The sequence below is a fragment of the Mytilus trossulus genome, chromosome 5 (assembly GCF_036588685.1).
Source record: "Mytilus trossulus isolate FHL-02 chromosome 5, PNRI_Mtr1.1.1.hap1, whole genome shotgun sequence".
Taxonomy (NCBI): Eukaryota; Metazoa; Mollusca; class Bivalvia; order Mytilida; family Mytilidae; genus Mytilus; species Mytilus trossulus.
Window position 1 is genome coordinate 67,086,605 of NC_086377.1, and position 20,635 is coordinate 67,107,239.

The 20,635-nt window shown below is 32.0% G+C and overlaps 1 protein-coding gene across 5 annotated transcripts in view; it reads left to right on the plus strand.

The window, feature by feature from the left end:
* LOC134719101 (endothelin-converting enzyme homolog) overlaps positions 1–19,833 on the plus strand; it is a 63,282-nt gene extending 43,449 nt beyond the window's left edge. For all 5 annotated transcript variants that reach the window (XM_063582046.1, XM_063582048.1, XM_063582049.1 and 2 more), the window contains exons 5-18: positions 710–838; positions 1,990–2,154; positions 3,047–3,232; positions 3,880–3,969; positions 4,922–5,052; positions 5,920–6,142; positions 10,146–10,322; positions 10,845–10,948; positions 11,829–11,939; positions 12,779–12,846; positions 13,596–13,720; positions 15,998–16,153; positions 16,919–16,995; positions 17,723–19,833. In XM_063582046.1, coding sequence (XP_063438116.1) covers positions 710–838; positions 1,990–2,154; positions 3,047–3,232; positions 3,880–3,969; positions 4,922–5,052; positions 5,920–6,142; positions 10,146–10,322; positions 10,845–10,948; positions 11,829–11,939; positions 12,779–12,846; positions 13,596–13,720; positions 15,998–16,153; positions 16,919–16,995; positions 17,723–17,822 — 1,842 coding nt within the window. In that variant the 3' untranslated portion in view covers positions 17,823–19,833. The remainder of the gene's footprint in view (positions 1–709; positions 839–1,989; positions 2,155–3,046; positions 3,233–3,879; positions 3,970–4,921; positions 5,053–5,919; positions 6,143–10,145; positions 10,323–10,844; positions 10,949–11,828; positions 11,940–12,778; positions 12,847–13,595; positions 13,721–15,997; positions 16,154–16,918; positions 16,996–17,722) is intronic.
* Positions 19,834–20,635: the final 802 nt, after the last annotated feature.

Sequence of the window (20,635 nt, forward strand, 5' to 3'; positions counted from 1 at the left end):
ACTTCTCAGTAAAAAACAAAAAATTGGAAATTCTCCATTACAATTTCTTTATGTATAATTGCCAATGAGACAACACTCCACAAGAGACCAAATGACATTGATGTTAACAACTTAAGTATGGCTTTCAATATTTAGCAAAACCTTTACCCCAAAATAAGTTTAACAGATTTTGCCAAGTGCATGAATACTAGTTACTGTAAATTCATAAACTATTGTGTGATTTTTATCGTTTTCAGAATAAGTATGACTGTGAATCGCAATAATTAGAATTGGCAATCAGATAAGTGATCCATTCATCATGTTTATCAGCACACAGATTTTCATGAAATCCCAATAATAAATAAGTCTCCTATTATTGTACACTTCAATTTATAATCTCAATGATAAATGTACTCCATAATGTCTGAATTTACAGCAAATGAAATGACTGGTAAATTATGGTAACTTTTCTCTGATGATAAGTTAGTCCAAGTTTCAATTTCTTATATTTAAAACCATAGGATTTTCCATTTTAGAATCTGAAGCAATCTGGGTAGTATTCCAGACACTGTGTGAAAGGTGATTGGATAAAAGCATCCTAAGCAATAAAGATTTAACCAATAATGTGATGTTATAGTTTTGGGGTAGCTTAAGGCATATAGAATTAACCATAGATCTTTGGACATACAACAATTATATATATCATTCATCCTATACTCTACATTTTCAGATCTTACAATCCAATTCTACAACCATTAAAGGGCAGCACTCTGAAACTGTACAGAAAATGAAGACTTATTATAAAATGTGTTTAGATACATCAAAGATTAATGAATTGGGGTCAGAACCCCTCACTCAGGTAAGTAGTAACCCCTGAAATGTCTAGAGAATATTTATCATAAAATCTATATTTTATGACAAATTTTAGTTGTATGTAAATGTTATATAATGAAAGAGTTTTCATTCTTGACATTATCGCTATTTTACGAAATTTTCCTTTGAACTTGCTGACTGATAATTCCCTTTCTTAGTGGAGTCATGATATGAAAAATTATCTCCAGAAACTTAAGAAGCATGTGTCTGTTGTCAATGAAATTAACAACATCGCCATAGATGAAATAGCGATAAAGAGATTATCATTGGTCATCTCCACTTGATTGCTTTTGTCATTTCCACCATACCAAAGATAATCTATTATTACAGCATAGAAATTTCTTTTTGGTAATACATATATGCACTGAACCAAATGACAGCCAAATAAAAAGACATTTTGTATATTCAAAATCAAACATATATTTTTTATTAAAATTCTAAAACTCTGTATTACAGTTATCCACAAGATTTAAAATGTGTTCTGATGTGTTACATTATAGTTTTTCAAAACAAAAGTCCTTTTCTATTACTGACTCAGATGTTTTCTATTGTTATATTCCTATTTAGGGTCTTCTGGTTATCGGTACTGCCTCACACAATTTATACTATTATGTCAGAAAATGTGGAACATGTTTTAGCTATAATGATTACATTGAGTTGTCGTCTGCCAGTGCAGAAGCATGGAGATGAAACAAACAAAATTGATTTGAACAACGTACAGTTTATTCGTCTCTCGTTACTTGCGCTTACCATAGTCCCCCAGCCAAGTACACGATACTATATCAATTAATTTTTATATTTAGAATATTTTTTCCACAGTCCATCAAGAAGATCCACTCTTAGGTTATCACAGGGTTAGAGACAGTAACCTAACACTCAAATAGAAAACATCTAAAATAAACAAATATTTTACATGAAAATTAATAAATGCAGAAGTAATTGTGAGGCTTTTATTAATGCAAATAACACATCTTCTTGTGTTATGATATCAAATACATAAACCTGCATTTTCCTAAATTTTGTAACAGTTAATAATAATTCACATTTTTGTTAATTTTAAAAAATTCACATAAATAAATGCGTGCAAAAATTTGAATTTGCAGTAATCAATTATATGATATTTTTAATATTTTACAGTTCATCAAAGCAATAGGAGGTTGGACTGTCACTAATACAGGGTTTGATGAGAATAAATGGAAGCTGGAAGATGTCTTAGCTAAAATCAACATCTATAATTTTGCTCCTTTATTTGATATTGGTATTACTATTGATGATAAGAATAGCTCACAGTATGTTCTAAGTGTAAGTGTTATAGGTATTTCATTGTATATGACATTGTAAATTATTTGAGGCCATAGTTATTGTATTTTTAGTTTTACGAAAATTTTTGACAAAACCAATGGATAGGAGGACGAAAAAAAAAAAGAAAAAAAATGCTGCTGCTGATTTTTTTTTTTTAATACCAACCGTCAATATTAAAATATTTTTTTTTATTTCACCAGGAGATTTTCTACTAGTGTAACAACTATTTTTTTTTCTTGACAAGGTTTGAATTGAAAATCAATGTGCAACAACTTACTTAATCACCGAGAGCATAAATTTAGATTCTTTCATGCAGTTATGAACTAAAAAAAAATTTTTTTGCATGAAAAACACTGGGTCGGAGGTGAAAAAAAAAAAAAAATCAACATTTTTAATTTAATTTTTTTTCCTATTTGGCAAAAATTAGGGTAGGAGGGTTCGTAAAACTAAAAATAAAAAAACTATGGCCTGAGATTAAACAAAAAAATATTACACCAAATATTTGATTGAACAATTTAACTAATTGTGATCTTAAAATGATATATTTGCTTTAATCTTAATAACAATCATTGATCATAAATTTATACAACCAAAGCAAGTTACAAGTATTAGGAAATTACCTCTAATATTCTGAGCACTTTTTATCTACTGTGGATTCATTTATTTTTGTGGGTATCAATTTTCGTGGATTAAGGAAAACTTGCATTTTCATGGGTATATGATTTCATGGTTTTGTCAATGTTTGCTCACAAAACATTAGAATATTTGTATTTGTGGTTCACCTGCACAATAGAAACACAAGAAAATTGTTATCCAACAAATAATAATGAATCCACACTATTTTTAATGGATTTTTAGGAAATTTATTTATAATATGTTTGAATTATTTCAGTTTTCTCAGCCTGGTCTCACATTAAAGACTGAGGAAGAATATAACACCACTTACTCCAGTTATACAGAGCTCCGTAACGCTATGCTGGACTTTGGTGCTACGCTTGGTCAATATCTTGGTGGCGATTACAACGAAACACAACAAAAGATGGAGGACATTTATAACTTTGAGAAACAGTTATCTGAAGTATGTTGACGTTTGTGAGGAAAGATTGCGTAGTAATTTTTTGCCTACACCTATTGATAATCACAATTATAGAAACCTAGAATTTGAATGTAGAAAAATATTCAATGAGTGACTTTACAATATCTTAATATTCATCAATGGGCATAAATAAACTCATCATAGATACTAGGATTGATATTTTGTATTTGTGTCGTATGAACCTTTCGTCTGCAAAAGACTCATCAGTGACGGTCGAACCAAAAAGAGTTAAAAAGCCAAATAAAGTTTTGCCCAATACCTCAATTCCTGAGGTAGAAAAACCTTTGTATATCGATTTCTATTTTATAAGCAGATAATTTATAATTATAAAATATGATAACTCATTTCAACACAGAAGTGCTGACAACTGGTGATACCCTCTGGAAATAAAAAAAAAAATCCACCAGCAGTGGCATCGACCCAGTGGTAGTCATACCACATCTTCTTCTATCAATCATCTTAGATACCAGGATTTAAATTTTGTATTTGCTCCAAAAATTATCAATTAAGATTACACTGGATATTTGCCCAAACATAACTATCACCAGCTGTCCAAGGCAAAAAGTCATTAAAAATTATTAATGTTTGTTTGTTACAGCAGTTCTTTAAAAAGATGTTGATGATTTCAGATATTTGTGCCAAAAGAAATTTTAAGGCAGCCAGACTTGATTTACCACAAGATGACACTTAAAGAAGTGCAGGGAATTATGGGTAATTGGGTAAGTAAATTTTCTGTTTTGAAACACCAGACACAGTTGATTGAATATCTCAAGCAACAGTTACTATTAAGGCATTTCTGATTTCATTTAAAGATGCTTTGAATTTCTGCCTCAGTAATTAGAAATTATAATATGACATGCTTCTTTTGCTTTGTGAACAAACCAGTGCTCTATATCCAATAAAATTTGTTTGCACATGCGTATATTGACTTCTTCAGAATAATGAATTTTATCAAATATAATGCACTTAATATATTTCCTTACCTTTAAAACACTTTCAAACTTTTAAATGGTGCACATGATGTTACTAATTCATTTATTATGACTGTAATGTGTTGCTTTCCGAATTTGACATATTTGACCTAGATACGACAACTGTTCATGCTGGCTGTTCAAACTCCTCTCTCTGAAAAATCACAGTTCCAGCCGTTTGCTTCTTCACAAACAAAAAAGGGAGTTTCATGGAAGAGGCTTCACAAACGCTTTTACACCTATACTTATTGGACATAGAAATTACCTTAATTGTCCTATTCAGAATTGAAATAATTCACTATCCATTTGGCAAAATAATCACGAATATAATGCCTACTCATGTTAAAACTACAATAAAGTATAGCTCACATCTATTATTTCTTAAATAAATTTTTTAAATTAAAAAATATTTCTTCATATTATGTTATATTAAAGGAGAATTCTAGTATGCAAAAATTTCAGTGTATAAAAAACTTATTATGATTGGTATATTTCAGAAAAAATTTATTTAGTATACACTGATCATGATTTGAAATGAAATTCAGATTTACTTCAAGTCAATGCATCACTAAATTCTGATTGGTTTATTTCAGATTGACTTAATTAGGTCTGAAGATATAGAACATAATTCTGATTGGTCTATTTGAGATTGACTGAGGCCTATAGATACTTAAACTTATTTCTGATTGGTCTATTTCAGATAAACTTGAGTAAATATTTACAGAACTTTCTGGGATATAAATTAGCAGAGGATACAGATGTGATAGTGTACACTCCAGACTACCTCACCAAACTAGCACCAATAATGCTGAAAACATTGTCCAATAAAAAGTAAGTATTATTATCTTGTAGTATTTATTGAAGGCCCAAGCTTTTGTCATCAATTTGGCGACCATCGTCGTTAATTTTACAAAAATCTTCTCCTTCACATTATGAAATGTTTCTGATGATCTTGCCTGCCAAACAAGATGGTCCACATGGATAAAAATAGAACATAGGGGTAGAATACAAGTTTTGTTTATTATTTTTAAAACTGTCGTACATTACAGCTCAAGTGATTATTTATTGTGATGCCTATAAATTTTTGGTTACAGGCTCAGATCTTAAGAAAATAATTATTAAAGAGAAAGAAAATATTGAATTCTGAAAATTAGATTAATTTTTTCCAAGTGTGTGTCCTAAATACCAACATACAAATTAGTAAATTAATGAGGGGAGATAATTTCTCTAAGATTTCAACAGATCAACATGATAAAAACCAAATATTAGGCTACCTAAGCTTGAACAAAAAGAAAATTAAAAAAAGAATAGTTTATACATTTCTTTTTTTGTGGAAGAACATGTTTAAAAAAAATTGTTCATGTTTTTTTCAAAGTGACGAAAGAGCTGTAATTTATAATAAGGAAACCAGTGTTTGGGGAGACAACTCTAAAGAAGAAAGTTTCAGTCCTGTAGCTCTTTGCTATGCTTGTATGATTCTGTGGATTCATTGTTGTTCGTTGGATACCAATTTTCGTGGCTTTCATGGTTACCTGGAAGGATGAATTCAAATGTTCAACAAAATAAAATTTTATACAAAGGAATTTATGCAGACTTTAGCAAAACCTTGAAATCAAACACAGAGGAACATGCAAGATTTATTGTTCCCAAAAAAATAACTTTCAACAGTGATAAAATTTCACACATTTTTATTTTCAGACTATTAGCTAATTACATGGTATGGAGTGCTGTCCAGTATTTTATGGGATTTCTTCCCCTGAAGTTTTCCAAAGCAGCATTGATCTTAGATAAGGTTGAGAGTGGTGTGAAGGAGTTAGATCCCCTGACACAAAGATGTGTAGATAAAACAAATACTGTGTTTGGATTTGCCACTGGGGCTATGTACGTGGAACAACATTTCTCTGAGTCCAGCAGAAGTGAGGTCAGTATGATTGATTGCAATGAATTAGGGCCCCGCCTAACCCTATAGTGATCAGTCTGTCCGTTCGTAACACTTTCGTGTCCGCTCCATATCTAGAGAACCATTATGATTTCATACTTAATACTTTACATGTATATTAACCACCACCAGAGGGTGTGTCATGATGTATGTACAACTTCCTAGGTCAAAGGTCAAGGTAAAAAAACTTTGGTTTCAGTTGACAACCCTGTATCCTGTGGTGAAGATCGTGTCCGCTCTATATCTTGAAAACCATTAGGATTTCAAAGTTTATACTTGACATCCATTTTAACCAACGCCAGAGAGTGTGTCATGACGAATGTACAACTTCCTAGGTCAAAGGTGAAGGTCAAAAACTTTGGTTCAAGTTGACAACCCTGTGTTCTTTGGTGAAGATTGTGTCCGCTCCATATCTAGATGACCGTTCAGGGGTGTGGAAATGCTATGCCCGACTCGCCCGACTCGTACATTTGAACAACCGGACAAGTAATTATTTTTGTCTTGGTTGCCCGTGGACAAGTAAAAAAATACACAAGACAAAGTTCAAATCCAACAAAAACATAAAATTAATTTCAAAACGTATAGAGATGTTTAATTTATGTAAGAGAAACCAATGTTCAGCAAGTAAAAACATCAATGTTCATGACGATAAATATTACATGATACCGGAAATAGATCGATTACCAAAATAAATAAAATAAGTATGCGAACCCGAGTCGCGTAACATTGCATTGGCTTTGTCCATTGACCTGGGATCGTCTATTAGGTTTTGTCCGTCATTTGCCGGAAGTGTCATTTCTTTTAATTTTGTATCGAGATTCAGATTGATAAATACTAAATAAAAAGCTGGGCAAGCAAGACAAAAAGAGTGATGAGTCGAGTAGAAAACCTTAAATGCAATTTGAGGACACAGAGTATTTAAAAAATAAAAATGGAAGCGAGAATTTCAGACATCGTGGATATCAGATTGCCCCTTGCTATCTATGGAAATTCGGAAAATAAATTAAGTTTTTGTCTTATTTTATAAAAGTTTGAAAGGTCAACATTATTTGTTCTCAAAATGGTAAAAAGAATGGACACTTTAATTGCCCATCAAGACAATAATGAATAATCAAGAAAAAACAAGTGTGTCATTTGAGAGAAACACCACAAAATCAATAGTTTTATCTATTATTTACAGTTTACATTTCTTCAAATTATCAGTCACTCTCTTCAAATTTAGTATATGTACCTACTGGCTACAATTTTTATCAAAACTGCTGCAAAATTGACCTTTACATGTTATTTCATTGGTTGGTTTGCTGTTAGGTTTCTGTCCCATTGATGTTAACCCATTTCCTACTTTCCTATTTTTTTTACACATATAAACAAATGGATGATGCACAACAGTGCAAAGTAAGAATCATATATTAGCTAACAAGAAATACTTCAATATTTATTGAGATCATCAGGGCAAGTAAATATTTTTCCGGACAAGTAAAATGTTAGGTTTCACTTGCCCGGGGACAAGTGCTCACAACAAATATTTCCACACCCCTGCCGTTATGATTTTATACTTAATACTTAACATGATTATTAACCAACACCAGAGGGTGTGTCATGATGTATGTACAACTTCCTAGGTCAAAGTTCAAGGTCAAAAACTTTGGTTTCAGTTGACAACCCCGTGTCCTGTGGTGAAGATCGTGTCCGCGTCATATCTAGATAACCGTTATGATTTCAAAGTTTATACTTGACATCCATTTTAACCACCACCAGAGGGCGTATCATGATGTATGTATAACTTCCTAGGTCAAAGGTCAACGCCAAAAAAACTGGTTTCAGTTGACAACCCAGTGTCCAGTTGTGAAGATTGTGTCCGCTCTATATCTTGAGAACTGTTATGATTTCAAATATTATACTTGACATCCATTTTAACAAACACCAGAGGGTGTGTCATGATGTATGTACCACTTCCTAGGTCAAAGGTCTGTCTGTCTGTTTGTCTGTCCATCGCTAACAAATTTGATCCACACTATATTTTGAGAGGACAGCTGTTATTATTTCATACTTTATACCTGACAAACATTTTCAACTTAACATATATATTAACCAACACCAGAGAATGTGTCATAATGTATGCATCCTAGGTCAAAGGTCAGTCCGTCGGTCTGTCCATCCGTTCGTTGTTCTTAACAAATTGTGTCCGCTCTACCTCTCGAGAACTGTTAATATTTCATACTTTATACGTGGTGGGTCATAATATATTGAAGGCATAATTCTAAAAATATGTGACAAATATCAATTGGGCAGCACCTTTAAACATATTGTTCAAACATCAATCCATATATCCAGAAGTCACCTTAGAGTAGTCAACAATGAGTTCACATCATGCAGTCATATCACTATTATACTATGAAAGTAAGTTGAGAATATTTATCAGTTTTAACTTAAAATCTTAGAATAAAATCACACATGAGACTATGTAATAACTTCAAATAATGCTTCATATCAGATTATCCATACAACTTATTTACCCCACGTTTTTGACAGCGGGGCCCACAGAGATGGCTCCCATCTCAATGATATCTAGTTTGTTTTACATGTTCAGGATGAGTTTTTTTATTTATACCCCCGCTTTAAAAAAGGGGGGGTATACTGTTTTACCTCTGTCTGTCCATCAGTCCGTCAGTCCGTCCATCAGTCCGTGCATCAGTCCGTCTGTTCGTCAGTCAGTCCGTCCCATGAAACTTTCGTCACATTTTTCTCAGGAACTACAATACAAGGATTTCTGAAATTTGGTTTCAGGGTTTATGTAAGTCAGCTATACCGTGTGATGTGTTTTCAGATTGATCACTTAACAACTTCCTGTTTACCGAACACTTGTATGATTTTACACATGATAGCCAAGTTGAAAATTTTCGTCACATTTTTATCAGGAACTACAATACAAGGATTTCTGAAATTTGGTTTCAGGATTTATATTAGTCAGCTATACCGTGTGATGCGTTTTCAGATTGATCACTCGACAACTTCCTGTTTACCGAACACTTGTATGATTTTACACATGATAGCCAAGTTGAAAATTTTCGTCACATTTTTCTCAGGAACTACAATACAAGGATTTCTGAAATTTGGTTTTAGGATTTATATAAGTCAGCTTTACAGTGTGATGCACTTTCAGATTCATCACTGGACAACTTCCTGTTTTCCGAACACTTGTATGATTTTACACATGATAGCCAAGTTGAAAGTTTTCGTCACATTTTTCTCAGGAACTACAATACAAGGATTTCTGAAATTTGGTTTCAGGATTTATATAAGTCAGCTATACCGTGTGATGTGTTTCCAAATTCATCACTCAACAAATTCCTGTTTACCGAACACTTGTATGATTTTACACATGATAGCCAAGTTGAAAATTTTCGTCACATTTTTCTCAGGAACTACAGTACAAGGATTTCTGAAATTTGGTATCAGGATTTATATAAGTCAGCTATACCGTGTGATGCGTTTTCACATTCATCACTTGACAACTTCCTGTTTACCGAACACTTGCATATTTTTTACACTATTAATATTATCCACTTGCGGCGGGGGTATCATCAGTGAGCAGTAGCTCGCAGTTTCACTTGTTTGTTTGGGTACTCCAAACCAACTTATTTTCACCAGCAATTTGTTTCATGACTTTTGCAAGTAGACAAATAATGGGAATATAAATTATTGCAAATATGTAAAACTTGGATCATTCCTTGATAGACTTATGTATGCATACAATTAAACCATTCGAAATTTTGAAAATTTGTTTATTTATACCAATATAATCCACTAAAACTGGTTTTCAACAATATTGTAACCAGCATTTGAAAAATCAAAAATCTAACTGATATTTTTTGTACATTCATGTTTATAGAAATAGATAAATTAACACAAATTGGGCTATTTTTAGCCTGGGGTTACTTCAGTGACATATTTATGGTTTATATGTATTATTGGTGTATAATAGGTCCAGGATATACTAGATAGAGTTCTTGCAGCATTTTATGACAATATGCCTGGAGTTGATTGGATGGACAAAGAGACGAGAGAGAAGGCTCAAGCTAAGTTAAAATACATTACCCCCATGATTGGATACCCCGACTGGATCCTTAACGTCACAGAGCTAGACAAGTATTATGAAAATGTAAGTTAAATTAGTGAGAAAAAAAATTATGAAAAAGAAAGGGCCGATTTTGGCCTCAAACTGATTAAGTAATAAAAAACGCTCTGATTCAAGCTTAAATACCGGTATGAAAAATCTATCAAATATGTCAGAAAATGTCTTTTTTTAGATGTTTTTTTGTAAAAATGAAAGTGGTCGCGTCCGTGTTCATCCTCAACCTTTCTACGTACATTTCAATATAAAGAATGAACACAAATGCGGCCACTTTCATTTAAGACGGAAACCATCTAAAATTTAACTAAAAAGCTAAAATTGTGAAGATTTCAGTAATTAAGCAAGACTAATGATGCTAGTACCCAATATATGTGCATTGTTTAGTCAAAAACAGCCCATATTTATGTAGCAGAAGCATTCTACTTTCCAAAAAATAACTAAAAGTTTACATTTTAACATTTTTGTAAATTTGCTATATTTTGGGGCTTAAAAGGGGTCTTACTGTACCTACTCCTTTGGCAAAAAATCAAAAACTGTTTTCATTTACAGGTGACAATTAGTACGGACAGATTTTTTGACTCATATTTGTCACATAGAAAAGTTGAGGTAGACAGGGTGCTGAGAAAACTAAACACCGTCCCAGATAGATCAGAGTAAGTCTGTAGAAGTTAAGACATGTAAGGGAAATAACTCTTGCAATGTGGAATTTAATCTGTTAGCTATAATTAGTTGCCAACATTTTCAAAGATGGTGTCTCTTGCTTTGGCTTGGGCTGTATACCAATCTTAAGTTTGTCATTGAAGAAAACCATTTTTTTTCCATAATTGTTTACCTTCTCTTAACTAATTTTTGTCAGAGAAAAACAGTGGGCACAAGAAGGAGGTCAGTCAGATTTAAACACAAGCACTAAATTTAAGTTGAGCTTAATTTAAATAAAAGTTGCAAAAAGATATATTTTGTTGATAGCTGTACATACTGAATATAAAATCTGAGCCGTGTCCTGTACAAGTCAACCTTATGCAAGTACAAGTATAAGACTTCAATTGATTTTAGAACATGATTTAAACATATTTTTTGGTCTGATTTGTAGGGTTCTAATTATCAACTCAATTTTTACTGTTACTGATTATGCATATAGGGATATTTTTTAACCTGAAATAGTTTAACATCATTTACATAAGGTCAATTTCTATCTGACGCAGATCAACTCACTTTTTATGTATATGTTGTTTTCAAAGAAAATTTCGAAACTGTACACGATTAATCATATGCTCAAAGGGGACATCACTCACATGACTTTTTATATTTTGTATTTTAGAGGGGACATGATGCCATATGCTGTCAATGCCTATTTTAATAAAATTTGCAAAAGGATATATATTTTGTTGAAAGCTTGAGTATAATAAATTATTCCTTTTACATAAAATGATTTTATATATGATTTTATGAAGAAAAAAATCCGAAATTGTACACGATTAATCATATGCTCAAAGGGGACATCACTAACATGACTTTTTATATTTTGTATTTTAGATGGGACATGATGCCATATGCTGTCAATGCCTACTACACGCCACAACTGAATAAAATTGTGTTTCCTGCTGGTATTCTACAGAGACCATTCTATGATCCAGAATTTCCATTGTAAGTATTATGTCTCATAGAAAGGTGCTTTCTTTCTCATAGAAAGGTGCTTTCGTAAATAAAAGGCAAAAGATGTCAAAGGGACATTCAAAGTTGAAAAGTAAAGTGACAACACCATGGTTCAAAAAGAAAAAGACAATCAGAAAAACAACAGTAAACAAAACACACCATAGAAAGGAAGCAACATAAACCCCCCCAAAAAAACTTTGGAAGGGATCTCAGGTGCTGAGTTAGTGTTAAATTCAAGGAGGTTGTGGGTTTGATGAAAGATTGAATATACAAGACTTTACTTACAGAGGTCCTATATATTGATGGTTTCTCCTTGTAAGGGACACGTGGCCTTTGTTGCCATCTGACAGAGTGGCACCTAGTCTTACAACTGTATCAATCGCCAGCCAACATCAACGCTGTGAGTTTGAATCTCACTTTAATTAACAAGGATGATCCGTTTTTCTACCAAAGGTCATAGTTCTCTCCACAAAATAGCTCAATTGCGTTGAAAGTGGCATAAATTTAACACTAATCAATCAATCCTGAAAAGGAAAAATTATCAAACAGATGTTAAGTTACATTATTAGTATGAAAACCTACATAGATGACTAAACATGACTGTAAATTCAGAAATTATGCATGCATTTATTATTGCGCTTTTGTCATTTTAGACAAAAATGCAATTATAATTTTTGCGATATTCAGAAAAATCCTAATTGATTCATATATATAAAAAAAAATCGTTTTAATTATTGCGATGATAACCCTGTCACATTTTTCGCAATAATAAAAACATCGCAATAATTTCTGAATTTACAGTATTCAAATGTTTTAAATATTATTTGCAGATCTTATTCCTTCGGATCTATTGGAGCTGTCATGGGACATGAAATGACACATGGATTTGATGATCAAGGTAATTCTATTGGTTAATTGTTGATTTTGGGAGGGGCCACATATTGATGATCAAGGTTATTCTATTGGTTGATTGTTAGTTTTGGGAGGGGCCTGGAATTGATGATCAAGGTTATTCTATTTAGTTTAGGAGCCATGGGCGACTTTAAGTTTTGTCCCTGGCATGGAATTGATGATTAAGGTAATTCTATTGGTTGATTATTAATAAGGGGAGGACATGGAATTGATGATTAGGTAATTCTATTGGTTGGTTGTTGATTTGTGGAGGGGCCACATATTGATGATCAAGTTGAAAATTATTGATTTGGGCATATTTTCTTGTGAAATTGCATTTCTGTTCAAAACACATAAAATTGAGAATTAAATTGGATAATGTGTCAAAGAGACAACAACCAGACTAAAGATTAGAAAACATGCATTTAATTGGTAAAAAAATAGTTAAACAGGAAAATGAGAGAAACATATATATATGTTAAATTAAATTAAAAAATTGCCAGCTTGTAAGACCAAATCTTTAATTTAATATTCAACACTAAGTCTGACTGAGGTAGTTTTAAAATCTCTTTTGCCATGAGATTTTTAAAATGTCTGATCTTATGTAATGGCAGATGATTAAGTGTTCTGAGCTTAATTGTTTACAACTTTTTATAACAATATTTTTACAAAGATTTCTCTGAGCGAAAGTTGATTATAAGATAAGTACATGTAATGGTATTAAGATTTAAGAATAATTAAATTGTATCATTTCAGGAAGACATTTTGACAAATATGGCAATTTAGAGAATTGGTGGACCAACGGATCTAGTCAAGGATTTATACAAAAGTCACAGTGTATGATTGATCAGTACTCAGAGTTTAAATACCAAGGCTATAATGTAAGTTGTATTCCCATGTTCAAATACCAAGGCTATAATGTAAGTTGTATTCCCATGTTTAAATACAAAGGGTATAATGTAAGTTGTATTCCCATGTTTAAATACCAAGGGTATAATGTAAGTTGTATTCCCATGTTTAAATACCAAGGGTATAATCTAAGTTGTATTCCCATGTTTAAATACCAAGGCTATAATGTAAGTTGTATTCCCATGTTTAAATACCAAGGGTATAATGTAAGTTGTATTCCCATGTTTAAATACCAAGGCCATAATGTAAGTTGTATTCCCATGTTCAAATACCAAGGCTATAATGTAAGTTGTATTCCCATGTTTAAATACCAAGGCTATAATGTAAGTTGTATTCCCATGTTTAAATACCAAGGCTATAATGTAAGTTGTATTCCCATGTTTAAATACCAAGGGTATAATGTAAGTTGTATTCCCATGTTTAAAAATGCCAAGGGTATAATGTAAGTTGTATTCCCATGTTTAAATACCAAGGGTATAATGTAAGTTGTATTCCCATGTTTAAATACCAAGGCTATAATGTAAGTTGTATTCCCATGTTTAAATACCAAGGGTATAATGTAAATTGTATTCCCATGTTTAAAAATGCCAAGGGTATAATGTAAGTTGTATTCCCATGTTTAAATACCAAGGCTATAATGTAAGTTGTATTCCCATGTTTAAATACCAAGGGTATAATGTAAGTTGTATTCCCATGTTTAAATACCAAGGCTATAATGTAAGTTGTATTCCCATCTTTAAATACCAAGGGTATAATGTAAGTTGTATTCCCATGTTTAAATACCAAGGGTATAATGTAAGTTGTATTCCCATGTTTAAATACCAAGGGTATAATGTAAGTTGTATTCCCATGTTTAAATACCAAGGGTATAATGTAAGTTGTATTCCCATGTTTACATACCAAGGGTATAATGTAAGTTGTATTCCAATATTTCCTTGCAATGTTGTTTTGTCCAAGTTCTTTTGACCATAAATTTGTTTGTAGTTTTAAATGCCCTTTTGGTTGGTTTGCACTTTTTATCTTGATATGATTAAAAGGAATTGTGGGACTTCATCAATGAGATAATTTAACAGCCTAAAAACAAAAAGACATCTAAATTCTAGAGGCAAACATATAGTCTATGAAATAGACAGCTGTCTGACAATGCATGTATAATGTCAAGCTTTTTAAATACTCAAGAGTCTCTGATAGTATTGTCAAAACAAAAACAGTAGAATATCTACAATTAAAAGTTCTGACAGATACTGAATGATTTTTGTTGAGCCTGCAACTTTTTTGTTATTGCAGAAAGCTTGACGTAGGGATAGTGATCTGGTGGCGGCAGCTGTGTTAGCTAACTTCTTAAATGCTTTTTATTTTATAAGGTGGAAAACCTTGAAAGCTGTGTAATGTTGAATTCTCTCTTATTATAGTAATAGGATAACTATATTTAGTATGTGCATACCTTGCAAGGTCAGACAGTTTTCACTTGACCTCGACCTCATTTTACGGATCAGTGAACAAGGTTAAGTTTTGGTTGTCAAATCCATATCTCACATACTATAAGCAATAGGTCTAGTATATTTGGTATATGGAAGGACTGTGAGGTGTACATGTCCAAGTGGCAGGTATCATCTGACCTTGATCTCATTTTTATGGTCCAGTGGTTATAGTTAAGTTTGTGTTTGGTCTGTTTTTCTCATTCTATATGCAATAGGTTAACTATATTTGGTGTATGGAAATATTTTATGATCTATATGACAGTTGCGCATGTTTTATTTGACCTTGACCTCATTTTCGCAGTCCATTGCTAAGTGTTAAGTATTTGTGTTTTGGTCTGTTTTTCTTCATTTATAAGCAAAAGGTCAACTATGTTTGTTGTATAGAAGAATTGTTAGCTGTACATGTCTGCCTGGCATGGTTAATCTGACCTTGACCTCATTTTTATGGTTCATTGATCAATCTTTAGTTTTATTGGTTTATGTTGAGTTTATGTGACAGTTGTAATAAAGCTTTATATTTAGGACAATCAACATCATATCAGTGATTGATAAAGAAGGTGAGACATTTCAGCTTGTGCACTCTTGTTTTAAAACAAAAAACAATATTTTTTTATTTTCAAGTTTTCATTTTCATTTTCAACTTTTGCTTTAAGTCTCGCACTTTTCTTTTATTCCCAAAATTTCTTGTATTTTCAAGAATTGCTTTTATTTTCAAGTTCCATTATCTGAAGTTTTGCTTTTATTCTTGATTTTGTCTTTTATTCTCAGATAAAGGGTGATAGGACGATAGGAGAGAATATAGCAGACAACGGTGGAGTCAAGTCAGGGTATACAGCTTTTAGTAGATGGAAACCAGAGGACATCAAGACATTCCCTGGGTTAAACCTAACACCAGAACAACTCTACTTTATAGGATTTGGACAGGTTTGTATTTTACTGCAGATTCATTTTTTTAGGGGTACCAATTTTCGTGGATAGAGGAAGACTTGCTTTTTCATGGACATTAATTTCAAGGTTTTCTAAAAGTATGCATTTAGTGATACAGCAAATTAGTAATTCATTGAACATTTGAATTTGTGGTTTCCCTATACCTACTAAATCCACGAAAAATTGATATCCAATGAATAATAATGAATCCACAAAAGATGTGGTATGAGCTTGCAAATGTGACAACTATCCACCAGAGTTTAAATAAGTAGTTTATAACGGGAGTTGAAATAAGTTGTTAACTATTTACAGAATCAGTAAGGGTAATATATGATATGCAAAGAAGTTAGTTAGATATGGGCAGAGAGGAGGGGGGGGGGTGTTTATTAGATTGATAAAAATTTGAAAACTTTGCAAGAATGTAGATTATTTTATGATGTATTCAACAAATATTTAAAAGAACTATTGGATTGAGATTCAAGTCATGGGTTAGAAAAATTGTCATATTTTGTAAAGAAAATACGTGAAAAAAACTCTTATGAGTGAAAAGACAAGTAAACTAAATGTTAGAATCATATTTTATCAGGGATAACCTATGATAGCTCTAAAGCTTGTTTCCAATGGGAAATTTCAAAATTTATAACATGTTTAAGTATGAAAAAGAGAGCTGTAAAAAAAAAATGTACAAAAAAGCGTGCAAATTTTACATAGATATAGGAAGATGTGGTGTGAGTTTTGATGTTTGTTTTGTCTTGTTTTTAGATCTGGTGTTCATACTACACTCCAGCACATGCCAGGACGTCAATATTAACAGATGTACATTCCCCTGCTCCTATTAGGTAGATATTGAGGATATATATGAGCTGCCGTCGGATAGAAATTGACCTTTTGCAAAGATTGACCTTTTGCAAATGAATATCAATACATCTATTAACAGGTTGAAAAAAAACCCTCTATACCCAGTCATTGACATTATGTTACTATTTGAAATATGAGTGTACTTCATGACCCTACTAAATAGACCAACATTCATCATTTATTTCACTGTCGGGTCTAAAAATGTTCATAAGTGGGGGCCCACTGACTGCCCTGCTCCAGTCACGCTTCAGTGATTCCCTATATAAGTAACTGATTTTTTTCCCAAAAAGGGGGGGGCTGGGCCCCCCCTTCAAATCCGCCTCTGTATTTCGTATTTTAATGCTACACAATCAATTAAAGTCTTTTCCATGTACATGTATATGTTTACTTGAATAAGGTCGATTTCTATCTGATCCAGCTCATATCATTTAGATATTAAATTCACTTTCTATATATCTGATTAAAATATTTATGGTGTGATTTTTAAAAAATATAAATACTTTTATTAATAACCAAAACAAAAGAAATGTCTGTTTCTAAATACACAGAAAGCAAATTGTCAAGTGAAATATGAATATAATGTGAAACATATTAAACTGAAACAAAAGTTAAATAAACGGAACAAATATATTGAATCTATATCTGATGACAAAAATGTCTATTACATTTGATTTATCACTTTAAACATGTGATATATTTTATTTTCAGGCCCAATGGTATAGCAGTCAACTCTCCAGCATTTTCTAAAGCCTTCAATTGTCCCAAAGGTTCTCCAATGAACCCTGCTCACAGATGTGAAATATGGTAACCATAGCAACAGTGACTTGAAACCTTGACCTCTCAATTGGTGCTACCATCATGTCTTCCTTACTTTTTAAACTAAGAATTTGTATCTGTTACTTCATACGTTATGTGTTTGATTTTCATATTTTCTGAACTGTTACATAAATGCTGTACTTTTTAAGCGTTATGGGTTTCTTTTTGAAAAATTTGAGCTATTTTTTTCTTTAAAGGCCAGATGTTATAAAAATCCAACCAGTTGTACCTATGTAAACCAATATGCCAAAAGAGAAATGCCAAAATTATTTGAGAAAACCAAATTATATTTGAAAATATACATGTCTGCTTGTACTTGTCAGCTGTTTTAATTGCATTCTTAGATTTTGTAAGATATTTCATAAATTATTTGTTGTAGTTTCAAAGCATACATGTCATTTGGTCAGCCATACCACATCTCCTTATTTTTGTTGAGCCTGCATATTTTGTCGCAGAAAGCTCGACTTAGGGATAGTGATCCGGCGGCGGTGTTAGCTCACTTCTTAAAAGCTTTATATTTTAGAAGGTGGGAGACCTGGATGCTTCATACTTTGTATATGGATGCCTCATGTTACGAAGTTTCCATCAGTCACAGGTCAAATGTCCTTGACCTCATTTTCATGGTTCAGTGACTACTTGAAAAAAAAGTTAAGATTTTTTGTTATGTTAAATTCTCTCTTATTACATGTATAAGTAATAGGATGACTATATTTGGTATGTGCGTACCTTGCAAGGTCCTCTTGCCCGTCAGACAGTTTTCACTTGACCTCGACCTCATTTCTTGGATCAGTGAACAAGGTTAAGTTTTGGTGGTCAAGTCCATATCTCAGATACTATAAGCAATAGGTCTAGTATATTCGGTGTATGGAAGCACTGTAAGGTGTACATGTCCAACTGGCAGGTGTCGTCTGACCTTGACATCATTTTCATGGTTCAGTGGTTATGGTTTTTGTGTTTTGGTCTGTTTTTCTTATACTGTTTGCAATAGGTCTTCTATATTTTGTGTATGGAATGGTTGTAAGGTGTACAGGTCTACCTGGCATGTGTCATATGACCTTGACCTCATTTTCATGGTTGAGTGGTCAAAGTTAAGTTTTTGATTTTTGAACTTTTTTCTAATACTATATGCAATAGGTCAACTACATTCGGTGTATGGAAATGTTTCATGATCTACATGTCATTCATGTAGGTTTCATTTGACCTTGCCCTTATTTTTTACGGTTCATTGCTCAGTGTTAAGCTTTTGTGTTTTGGTCTGTTTTTCTTAAACTATAAGCAATAGGTCAATTATATTTGTTGATACGAAGAATTGAAAGCGGTACATGCCTACCTGGCAATGTTCATCTGACCTTGACCTCATTTTCATGGTTCAAAGGTCAATGTTTAGTTTTCTTGGTTTATGTTAAGTTTATGTGACAGTTGTAATAAAGCTTTATTATAAGGACTATCAACATGATATCAATGATTAGTAAAGAAGGCGAGACATATCAGTGTGTGCACTCTTGTTATATTTTCCTTGAAAGATGGAGGGATATAATTTAAATAATGAGGGCAAATTATCAATTAGGTGATCCATTTTACAAGATGTATGAAATAATTTTTTTTAACCATTAAACTAGCAACAATCAATATGTGTACACGTTTCGATCTGACAGAAGTAACATTCATTTTATAGCTCACTTGATGGAAAAAGAATTTATCATCATTTTTTTTTTTCAAATTTTTTATCAATAGAGAAAAGTAAAAAGAAGATAGAATTCTTGAAAGTTATAGGTATGAAATTTCTGACCATCTTTTGTATTTTTATAATGAAGGTTTAACTTTGTAGATTAGGCAGAATATTTTCATTTCTGAAATTCTTAATGTAACATTCAATTGTTTTTGTTGAAGTTTGTGTCAATTAAGAATATAAAGTACTATTTTTGAGACATTCCTTATATATTACGCATAATTTTGTTATTTTGTAAGAATTGTCTTTTTTTATTTAAATTATCTTTGTAAATTGATTTTTGAATTTTGCAGGGTAACCATGGTGATTTCAATGCATAAGCCAATGTGTTTTATTCATGAGTTGAAAAATGATCATCACATTCTTGCAGGGTATATTTTTGTGCAATTCACTTAACGTTTTATGCATTCATTTGTACCGACTGTGCAAGGGCTGTATAGCCAGTCAATGTTGTTAAAAAACTTCCATTTCTTGTGTTATTTTTCACAATAAGTGTTTGAATTAAAAAAAATACCTAAATTTTATTGTAATATTGATTCTATATACAGTTTAATTTGAGATTATTTTTCATTTAAGTTTATTGCCATGAGAACACGGATTTGCATTTTAAATCAATTTAAGATTGTTTTAAAGGTAGATATGAATTTGAGATTATTTTTTTATTTAAGTTTGTAGCCATGGAAACAAAGATTTGCATTGTGGAAAGTGTATATTATTTAAGGTTGTGACTGAGATTATCATGTGACTTGGTTAATTGTTATTATTATGACAATGTGATGTTGTTCATATTATGCATTGTTCTGTTTTTATTTTTTGGTTTATGGAGAGAAATCCTTTTTAGTGCCTTTCTTTTTTTTAATAAAAGAAACCACCTTTATTTAGTTTTTTGTATCGCACAATAATTTAAGATAAAGGACAGTAAAAAAAGAAGATGTGGCATAATTGCCAATGAGACAACCCTCCAAGACCAAAATGACACAGAAATTAACAACTGTAGGTGACTGTACAGCCTACAACAATGAGCAAAGCTCATACCCAATAGTCAGCTATAAAAGATACCTGAAATGACAATGCAC